The 10,751-nt window shown below is 60.3% G+C and overlaps 1 protein-coding gene across 1 annotated transcript; it reads left to right on the top strand.

The window, feature by feature from the left end:
• The first annotated feature begins 1,993 nt into the window (after positions 1-1,993).
• Positions 1,994-2,825, top strand: LOC125183813 (caltrin-like protein 2). The gene is made up of 3 exons (XM_048072643.2): positions 1,994-2,149; positions 2,273-2,434; positions 2,589-2,825. Exons 1-3 carry the CDS (start codon positions 2,086-2,088, stop codon positions 2,591-2,593), a joined length of 231 nt encoding a protein of 76 aa, XP_047928600.2. The 5' UTR covers positions 1,994-2,085; the 3' UTR covers positions 2,594-2,825.
• Positions 2,826-10,751: the final 7,926 nt, after the last annotated feature.

Here is a 10,751-nt window from a genome sequence, read left to right as displayed (position 1 = left end):
CTCTCTCCTTTTTGCTGGGCTGCAGGGCCGTGGAAGTGTCTGTGTCCGAGCAGGGGCCCTCTGGCTTTTGCAAAGGCCCCATGCCCTCAGGCTCTGAAAATCCTTTGGGGAAATCCTTGCTTCTTGAGCACCCCAAGTGGGTCCCTGGTGGGGACAAGGACGGGGCTCACAAATGGAGGCAGAGACGTGAGCCTGATCCCACCAGGGCGCTGCAGCCCTGCTGCTGGTGATGGGACCTCCCTGCTCGGCGTGCAGCTCCCCGAAAAACACACAGTGAAAATTAAAAGGGAAAAGAGAAAACACAACACTTAGTCTAGGATTTAATGACAGGCTTGATTAGAGCAGATAATGGCGCACACTGAGAGTTTGTATTAAGCCTCGGTTGGACTGCTGGCACGTTGGCAGTGTGTGAGGCAGGCTGCAGAAGGGCTCACGGCGAGACCTCGGGGCTCGGTGAGTGCTGGGGGTCCTGCCCCGGTGCTAAGGGATGGGAAGTGGCCAGCACAAGGAGGCTGTGGGGACGGCGAGGGGCACAAGGGGACGAGGGGAGCGTGGGGGGGGGGGGGGGAGAGCAGCAGGAGCTGGGCACCAGCCGGCTCTCACCCGGCTGGGATTTTTTGGGAGCGCATCCCAGGACAGAGCAAAACCCCGTTAGGGCCCTGTCCTGCGGAGCAGCCGTGGTGGCTTCTCACTAGGTGGCACCAGACACCAGCGCTAAGCAGGGTGCTCTGGGTTAGGGCACCCTGCCCCTGGGGACCTGTCCCTGCAGCGCAGGGTGGTGGGACAAGGGGTGCCACACTGCCTCTGTCCCATGTTCACGCTGCCACGCTCTGGGTCCTTCCGTAGGGGCTGCAATAGAAGCAGGTTTTAGACATTTCCCCTATGGACAAGGTGCTATCAGCTCCCCCAGAGGGATTTTTTTTTTTTTTCCACCCAGCTTTTCAGCTGCCGGATCCCCCTCTGCTCCTTGGTGTTTTCTCCTCGCAGAGGTGCAGCTCCAAGCGCCACCTTGGCCAGACCCTGTCCGGCCCCACACTATCCCCTCCCTCCCCCAGTAGCAGCTGAACTCCTAAAGATTGCTCCAAAATTGCTCCAGCGCTTCTGTTTCCCATCGATAGCGTTCAACTATTGGTGCACAGCCCAGAAAGCCTGTTTGGGTTGGCTGAATCCTTCCCCAGTTGTTTAACAAATGACTTTACAAAGAGCTAAATGTAGCCACAGAATCATTAGGGCAGCTGGGCAATAATTAACAGCTATCCGTGAGTTAAAGGCCAGTTACCAGGGCACGTGGAGACACGATAAGGGACGTCAGAGCGGGGAAGGGCACGGCGAGATGCCCGCAGAGCCCCGGGGCTCCGGGGGACAGGATGATGGCGGGGACCACCCAGGGCACAGAGGGGTGATGCTCCTGCTTTTCCGTGTCCTTGCCCTGCCCAGTTGCAAAACCAGGGGCTGCCCCAGGCTGTGTTTGCAGGATCACAGGATGACCAGGGGCTGTGTGTGTGGCTGGGGGGGGGTGCCTTTCCCCCAGGACATCCCCTGCACCTGCTTCCAGCACAGCTCTGGGCTCTGCCTGCAGCAAGGATCCCGAGGAAGGGCTTCGGGAAGCGTTGCACAAGGTGAGCGGGACGTTAGCCCGCTGGTGGGAAGTGGAGCAACTGCCTGTTGCCCAAGAGCACCCGCAGAAAGCAGCTTTGCCTGGGGCAGGGGTGCGAACTCCTTGTGCAGGGGGATCTTTGCCTCTCCCCAGCAAACCCCCAGAAGAGAGCAGGGCAGGGTCCCCATGAAGGCTTCTCCTGGAGCAGTGTGCCTGTGCAGGAGCAGGCAGACACCCCCAGGACCAATTCCCCTCGTTTTGCCCCCCGGCCCCAGGTACAGCCACACAGGGCAGTTGTGCAAGGCAGTACCAGCTTTTTGAGCAACGGCGCCATCCCATTCGTGTCTTGTGCAAAAGGCTTCCGGAAAACACAGGGGAAAAAGGCACAAACGTCGGCACCCCCCAGCCTGCTTCCCACCCCCATCCTCCCCCCAGGAATTTAAGCATCCCCCAGGCACCGCACACATCTCCCGGGGGAACGCGGTAGCATGAGGTCCGTGGCCGCCCTCCTCCTCGTGGGGATGCTCATCGCCTGGATGGAGCTGCCAGCAGGTAATAAACACCTTAGGAGGGAGGAAAGGTGTCCAAGGGGACGGGGTGGCACCCGGCCTGCGCATCAGGAGGGGACAAAGCCCTCTGGGGACCCTCCTGGGCTGCAGCCCCCTCATCTTGCAGGCACCGCCTGGTCCTGCCCGCACGTCCGCATCACCTGCGCCAGGCCCAACCCGCCGAACACGTGTGACAGCAGCCGGCAGTGCCCCCGCCACCAGAAGTGCTGCCAGGGCGCCTGCGGGAGGAGATGCCTCTCGCGCCCGCCCGACGTCCCCGCGTCCCACGGTACCGTCCCCTCGGAGCCACCTGCGGGGCACCAGGGGCCGTGGTGGCCGTGGCTCTGGGCAGGGAGGTGGCCGTGGCTTTCAGGGCTGGGGGTGGCCCAGGTGCTCTGAGCACCAGCCCCAGCCCCTCGCTCTGTCTCTCTCCCTTTCTCCAGCGTGAGGTCCCGGCACAGACCGAGAGGCTTCTCCGCATCCCCATGCCACCCCTGGTGACAGCCACCTGCTCGCACCCCGGGAAGGACTGTCCTGCTGGGGACGGGGACAGCTCCTTGCCCACGCTCTGAGACCTCCCTGGCTGCAGGACTGGCTGCCACATGATGCTACCTGCAGTCTGCTCACCCTCTCCCTTCCCTTCCCCACTGCTGTTACAAATAAAGGAGCTTGTCCCAGGAGAGCTCGTGGTGTGCGTCTCCCCCTCCTGCCCCTCTTCAGGCCCACCCTGGTGCACGTTCCCACTGCTGCTTCCTCCCCAGGATTTGTGCCAGGGGAAGAGGAGGAAACCCTCTGGACCCAGCACATGCTTAGGGGCAGCAAACCCGTCCCGAGGCACACAGACTCCGAGAGGAGGGTTGGAGGGGCTGCGGTGAGACCCGATGGGACACTTCAGGGACCTCCCAGCAGGCTGAAGGGAACCGGGTGGGCAGCGGGTCCCCGGGGGCACCCGAGCTGGGCAGGGTGGTGGGACAGGGTACGGGACCCTCTGCGGGTACCCAGCACCTGGGGAGGGGTTACACAGCCCCGTAACCCAGCGGTGCTGAGCCCCTCACTGGACCCGAGCTGGTAGGGGAAATTCAGCTGAAGGGGAGTGCCTGGGAGAGCCTCCAGGCAGGGCACAAAAGGACAGCCCATGTTCTGTAATTTCTGCAGCAGATCGGGGCCAGGCATTCAGGGGATGCTGAGGCAAGTCGGCAGCGTGCAGCCTGCAGGTGTCAGCTGCAGGGACAGAGTGGCACCCCACAAATGACAGGGACATGCCAACAGCTTGCACGGTGCCCGTGGGGGATTACAAACACCGGGTGAGCCAGCAGGGGCAGGCAGAAGGAGGCCAGGGGCTGGGAGCAGCCAAACCCAGGTGGGAAATTGGACAGCACTTAGGACCAGCACAGTGTCCTCCCGTGGGGACGTCCCTGACCACCCGTATGCCAAAGTGGGGGAGCAGAGCCCCAGCGCTGTCCCCAGGCTGTCCCCGTGGCCGTGCGGGCGCGATGGCTCGCGTGGTGACACGTCCCATCAGTCACAGACATCAGCACCCCTCCTCCGGCAGCGCCAGCCATTATCAGCTATTAAGCAGGCATTTCCATTCAGCTGGCTAATTTGATAATGCTGCAATTATCCCGGTTTGTTAACAAGATTAAATCGCTAATTGGTTTGATTAAGCACCGAGCTCCAGGCACGGGGTGCCTCCAGCAGTGCTCGTGGCCCTAGCCAGCCCAGCCCCCTGTGCCCAGGGCAGCAGATCCTTCGTGGGGGCAGGGGACAGGAGGCAGCTCAGGAGGGTTTGTTACCCTGTAGGCTGCTGTATGGGACCTGCAGTCCTCCACGTGAATGCTGCAGAGGTCTGACCTGCCCTTGTCACCACTGCCACCCAGCTGGGCAGGAAGAGATGGCGAAGGCGGCCAGAGGAGGATGCCTGAGGGTCCAGGTTCTTTCGGTTCTGGGGTGCTGCAGGTTGGGAATCACTCAGATAATGCAGCAGCCTCAAATACCCAGCTGGAGCTGTGGCACAAGCCTTCCTGCCCCCCCCGGAAGCCCCCACACCGGGGCTGAGGCTTGCCTGCACCCCGCGGACAGCCAGCACCGCCCGGCAGGAGCAGGGCGACGCACCCAAATGCACACGGGGAAGGCATGACCCTGACTGCGGGAAGCTGCTGGCAGCGGGTTTTGCCTGGAAATCCTTCGGATCTGGGTCTCGGGGGAAGGAGGGAATTCCGCCGTGCATCATAGGTGTTCGTGCCAGGAGACAGCAGGGGAGCAGCGCGCCCTGTGCCAGCCAGGAGACGCTTCCCTGCTGGCTCTGCCCCCATCATCTGCTCCCCCGGGGCTAGAGCAGCACGGGGACAGAGCCCTTGGTCCTCTGCCTGAGGCCTGACCGCAGCCCGGGGCTCGCAGCTGTGGGACCCTCTCCTGGGAGGAGGCCACAAGGGGTGAAGGCTTCACCCAAGGACCCAGCACACCCATCATGTCCCCGTGAAGGGCGCGGAGCCTTTAGGCTCCTTTTGCATGCCGGAGACCTGCCTTACTCCACCTGCCCTCGGGATATGAGGTGGTGGGCCGGTCACTGTTGGGTGATACCAGGTGGGATCCCAAAGGGAGCACCCAACACTCGCTGCAATCCGCAGGGACAGGACCCAGGGGGGCTCCCCAGGGACCCGCCAGCACCACACCAGGAGCCTGGCTCCGCACAGGACGCCCTGGTCCACCCCAAAATGGAGACAAAGCAGAGGATGGAGAAGGAAGGTCTCACCCCCTGTATGCCCCTTGCACACTTGAATATCTTTTTAATATTTTCTTGCAGCCTTCTCCCTGCGTATTTCATGCTCTGGCTCAGTAGTGTGGGTGATCAGGGTCTGAATACAGAGCAGTCTGGCGCTCCGGAGCGATGCGAGACCTTTTCAGGAGATGATTCAGACCGGCCTAATAAGAATTACTACAGCTTTGAAAACCTTTGCAAAGGGAGGGTTATTTAACTAGCCCGGGCCAGGAGTGGGATGCTGTAGTCCCAGTAGGATGCAGCAATTGCATCAAACCCGTCAGAGGAAAACCCCTGGGTGAGCAGATCCACACTGCCCCTGGCCGGGTGCTGAGCGCAGCCCCCGCCTGCTCTGCGCAGAGGCAGCAGCGTTTCGGGAGGGAAAATGAGTCAACACCCTTCTGGTCCCCGCATACGAGGAACAAATACACCTCTGCAGACTAGCAGGCCATCCTCCGCTGAAGGTCAGCGTAGTTATGAATTCACCCTGTGCCTCAACACGTGGGGTGTTTTCTTTGTTTCTTTGAGCTCGGCTCCCCCGTGGCCAGTCCCTGCAGGCTGCAGTCGAGGTGCTCATGGCCAGACCAGAGATCTCTTGCAGCTGGGGCCCTCCAGCGTGGTCTGTCTGGTGGCCTTCGTCCTGCTCCAGCCTGCTCCCCTGGCCACGACCACCCTCACTGGCACCGGGGGTGCAAAGCAGTGGGAAGCCTTTGGGACCCTCCCTCGTCCTCTCTTCCCTTAAGTGCTGCCAGGAGCAGCTTCATCCTGGTGCAGAAGCAGCTCTGGGGTGGCCACACACGTGCCGAAGGGCAGCAGAGCTGTAAGGGCCCAGCTGAGCCGCTTGGCTCCGTGTCCCCACCGAATCCCCCTGGAAATCCTCACCAGGCTGCCACCAGCTGGGGCTGCACGCCCAGGAAGCCATCAGATGAACCAGAGGCACCTGGTTCCCTGCGCCTCTGCCATCGGTCTGAGCATCGGCACGGACCCCCTGAGGTCGGTAAGGGATGAGCCTGATGCAGAAGCAGGCGTACAGGTAGCATTTCTCTTCGTCCCTAATGCCAGGGGCCTGGGGACCTAACACCAGGGACATGGGGACCTGCCAGCTTAGCCTGCTGCACATGGCCAGAGCTGCTCAGCCAGGGGGTTCAGAATATTTTTGGGAGTACGTAGAGTCTCTCCAACACGCACAATGCCATTGTTTCAGGCTACAAACCCACCCTCAGAAAAAAATACATTAATTAAAAAGCAAAGGAATAAAGCAGTGGCAGCACCCTGCAGCTGGGGGAACCCCTGCATGCCAGCAGCCCCTTGTCCCCATGCAGCGGGGACAGAAAACTCTTTCCCCTGCAGCCAGAGCTCAGCACGTGGAGGCTGGGCAGCGGCAAGGGCAGGAGCTCCCCCAGTCTCCTGCAGCTCCCGAGCCAGACCCGCAGCCCCTCGGACAGGCACCCCCGCCATTCCGCAGCTAACAGCTTCGGAGCCCCTGAAGGCTCCCACATGGAACAGTGCACGGCCAGGAAAGCATCCCCCAGCCGCCCACTGAGCACCAGGGGCCCCGCATCCCCTCCCGGGCGCACAGCTCACCAGGACCCCCCCAGCCATCCCCAAAGCCACCCCCAGCGGGCAGGGGGCTGTTCACGCAGTCGGGCAGCACGGACGGGCTCCAGCTGCAGAGGGGAAGCTGTTTCCAAACTCCTTCAGTCGCATCCTGCAGAGCAGGGCACCGGCAGCAGCACCAGCACGGGGGAATTCCTGCCTCTGCAGCCCTGCCTGTGCCAAGGCGCACGCAGATGCTCCTTCCCCGATGGTTATGTAGGTTAATAGCATGCGACGCGATTGCAAGGCACAGGCAACCGCAAAGCTATGTCAATATTTAGCGTTTACACATTTGGCTAATTAGGGAGCAACCTGTGATTGCCTCCGAAGGAGGCAGGGCTGCGTCGCCCACCTCCCTCCCCCTCTGTGTGTGCTCCTGGTTCGGACGGGGGAAACGTCGGCTCATTATTTCTGGAGTTCTCTGGCCACAAACGGTCCGTCCCGAAATGCTGTGCCCAGGCACTGGATGTCAGAAATCATTATCCTAAATACAGCTCCATGCATGATTCATGAAGCTGGGCTTCACATTAATCAGGGAGATGGGCGAGAGCGGAGCAGCGTTGCAGACCGCTGTGCACAGGCAGGCGAACGGGAAGATGAGATTTGGACCTCTGGGGCTAAAATCAGAGGGATGGTGCAAATCAGAGAAACAGCCACGGTCCCAAAACAATCAGAGCCCGTATGAGCAGAGACCAAATGCAGGCAATGGGCTGATGCCCAAGTGCCTTTCTGCTTCAGGAGCTGCTGCGACTCGATCACATTAATGAGCCCAGGGCAGCCGGCACCGTGGCTCTGAGCAGCCTCGGGGATGCTCGGCTGCTTTCTGCATTAACCCTGGTCTGGGCACTGCGCTGGGCCAGTGAGTGGGACTCACACAATGATGTCCTGGCTCTGCACAGTATAACCACTAAAAATAGAAAAATGTGTTTTTTTTTTTTCTGAAATGTCACTGGGAGGTTCCTGGGCAAGCTGGGTTTCTGCACCGATGCCACGCTGCGCTCCAGAAATCGGGATCTTCTTGGGACACAAATGCTCCTTCCATTGCTCCAGGGCTCTGGAAACCAGGGAGATGTGTCATCTCTGTACCTGGATCTGCCTAAAATACAAGCCCTGGGCCCCGACAGTCAAACAACCAGTGAGGGTTGTCCTCGGTGTGCCAATGGCGACGGAGGACGGTGTGGTGCAGCAGGATGCTGCGTGCATTTTGCAGGAGCGAGTGTCCGCACCAGGCTCAGCCCTTTGAGTTCTGTCCCTGCATCCCAGACTGTTCTTTTGCCACTCGTGCAACCACTCCTGGTTAAAAATAAAAAAATAAATAAATAAACCCACAAAAATGCAGTGACAAGCAGCCAGGCCAGCTGTACAGAAGGGGGAGATCCATAGCTGGCACTGTAAAACCTAGGCCCTGAGATGAAAGCAGCAGTGACCCCCGCATCATGGAGGAGGCAGGCAGCACCACCGAGCCCCGCAGCCCGGCTGGGCTGGGACAGCTTGGGCAAGCGGGACCCCCAAGCACGACCCCGTGAGCCACCACTCTGGGGTGGTAGAAGCCTCCGTGCCATGGGGAGCCCCTGTCACCAAGCCCACCCCATGGGAACCTCCCCTGGGGAGCCCCAAGGCAGCCCCCACGCAGGACACCAGCCTCGCCGTCGGCGGACGGGTGCTCATCCCACCACTGGGGCACTTCCACTTCTGAAACACCAAGATCAGCGACCATTTATCAAAATATATGGGTTTGGCTGAAATGTTCTGTCGTGCCATCCCAGCCTGGCAGTGGCCGATGTGTCCCAAAGCCGGGGGCAGCTCGCTGTCCCCAGGGCCGGTGTGCTGCCCTACGGCAGCCCGGCGTGCTGGCTGAGCAGGACTGACTGGCTCAGGGAAATGGCATCTTGCTTTATGCTAACCCCTTATTTTTGCATGATGAAGCTGGTTTGCAGCTTGTCTCCTTATATCAGGGCTAAACGCTGATGTGTAAGGCAGTGCTATTTCTGGAGGTCGCTGAGTTGCCAGGATTTTCTGTACAGGTGGAACTTGGGGCCACTGCGTGTGATCCCCGTAAGGTGGCTGTGGCTGTACTCGTGAATTTATTGTGCCTGTGGCCATACTCCTGAATTTATTGTGCCTTGTTTGACTCTGGCACCAACACCACAGCAGGATCAGCCCTTGCTGTTCACCTCTCTCTGCGCTGTGTTTTAGGATATGTGTCCTGGCCGGATCAACCAGGGGCAGAGACAGCGCAGCGGGAGGGATTCAGCACATTGGAGATGTGCTGTAAGACGTGGCTGGAGGTGATGTATATCCTCCGGGCATGTGGAAGATCTCCAGACAGTAAATCATTGCTACTTCCATCCCTCAGCACTGCAGCACCTCCCCGCTCCCCCTCCGGAGGTTCCCTGTCTATGTAAAAAATAGCCACCGCTGCGTTAGGGCTCTCCAAATTTTCTCATGCTTCTGATTATAGCTTTTAAGTTGATCCACAAGCCAAGGTCTCCGGTGAGTTCAGTGAATTTTCATTAATCTTGCCTGGCTTAGGAACCCAGTGGGCTTCATGAAACTCCAAGCCCAAAGCATTTTAGGCTGTTGGAGCCTGCCACGGTGCTCGCGCTGCGGGAGGACGGGTGGATGCTGGTGGCACATCCACGGGTTCTGGGGCAGGTTCGGGTCCGGAGGGGCTGGCTGAATAATTTCCCTGCACTGAGCGGGCTGAAATGCCCCTGCCACAGGCTCCCTGTGGCTTTTTTGGGGGGAAAAAGAGGGATGTGGAGTGGGACTCTGGAACAAAGGTGTGCTTGGGGCTCCCCGTGCGGTTCTTGGGGATGCTCCGGGGAGAGGAAAAGATGCTGGGAGACAGGAGGTGGCAGGGCAAGGGCAAGGGCAAGGGGAAGGGAAAGGGGAAAGGGAAGGGCAAGGGTAAGGGCAAGGGCAAGGGCAAGGGCAAGGGCAAGGGCAAGGGCAAGGGCAAGGGCAAGGGCAAGGGGGCAAGGGCAAGGGCAAGGGGAAGCCCCTGGCCCAGCCCCTCTCACTCCGGGGAGACCAAGGCAGCAGCAGCGCGGAAAGCTCCAGGAACCAGGAGCATGAAGAGAAACCCAAACGCCTTTACCACCAACAGGCACAAAGAGCAGGCTTTTTCTTCTACCCTAATTTAGCTCTTTCTCTCTGGCAATGAAGATTTTTTAAATTCCCTCTGTGCTGGTGTCCCCAGAATCTGTCAGGTGCCACTCGCAGCGATGTCCCTGCACTCGCAGCCACCCTCCTGCCTTCCCACAGTGCAGGTACCAGCAGCTCCGTCCCTCTCAGCACACATCCAGGGGCCTTACAAGGGCCCGAAGATTTCCCTTTTAATTAAAGGAGCTCTGCAGGCAAGCTCCACTCATTTATATTTCCCTTTATATTTTAATTTATTGCTACATCAGCTATTAACAACCCCCCCCACAAAAAAAAAAAAAAAAAAAAAAGGGAAGCAGAAAGGCGCAGAGCTGACACAAGCCGGCCGCCTTTCGGGATGACTCACTGCAGCACCGAGATGGCTGCTGGCTTCGGATTCACCCTGCCTCTGCCTCCAGCCTGCGGGAGGGAGCGAGGCGAGAGAGAGGCTTCGTCCCTCGTCGCCGCGTGGACGGAGGCTTCGCCACGCGGTTATCGGCGACATCCCCCGCGGGCCTTGGTGGGAGGAGGGCTCCCTCCCAGAGGGGCAGCAGGGGGAAGACGTTGGGAGGAGGAGACGGCGAGGCGTTTCCAGCTGACCTGATTTTTCTGCCTGCTTCCCTCACCACATCGCTGCGAGTTAGCTCAGGAGTGGCGGCGGTTCGCCCGGGGCCGCGGGCGCGCTGCTGGGTGCCCCGAGCGCACCCCCTGCACTGGGGGAGAGCCTCGGGGCTGGACCCCCTTTTCCTGCCCTGCATTTCAAGTGCCAAAGCTGGCTAAGGAGAGAACCAGCCCTTTTTCAGTCCTTCGCGCAGCAAGGGGAGAAGTCACTCGGGTACCATTTATGCTGCAGCAGAGCCACCCCTGGAAGGACGCGGTGACACCAGCACGAGCCTGGGCGAGGCCAAAAGGTGACCTGGGCTCTGCAGGCTCCCCCAGGGCTTTGGGGGTGCTGCTGGAAGCACAGTGGTGTGGGGACACGCAGGGACACCCTGCCCCGATCCCGGGGTGATCCCCTGCAGCCTGCTGTGCCGACGGGCAGGGGCATGGGGTGCAATCCTGCACCCAGGGAGCCCCAGCAGCTCTCTGCCTCACACCGCTGGAGCTG

This window comes from Anser cygnoides, chromosome 16 (assembly GCF_040182565.1).
Source record: "Anser cygnoides isolate HZ-2024a breed goose chromosome 16, Taihu_goose_T2T_genome, whole genome shotgun sequence".
NCBI classification, from domain to species: domain Eukaryota; kingdom Metazoa; phylum Chordata; class Aves; order Anseriformes; family Anatidae; genus Anser; species Anser cygnoides.
The sequence above is the reverse complement of the archived record's forward strand: the minus strand, read 5'-3'. Positions and strand labels throughout refer to the sequence as shown.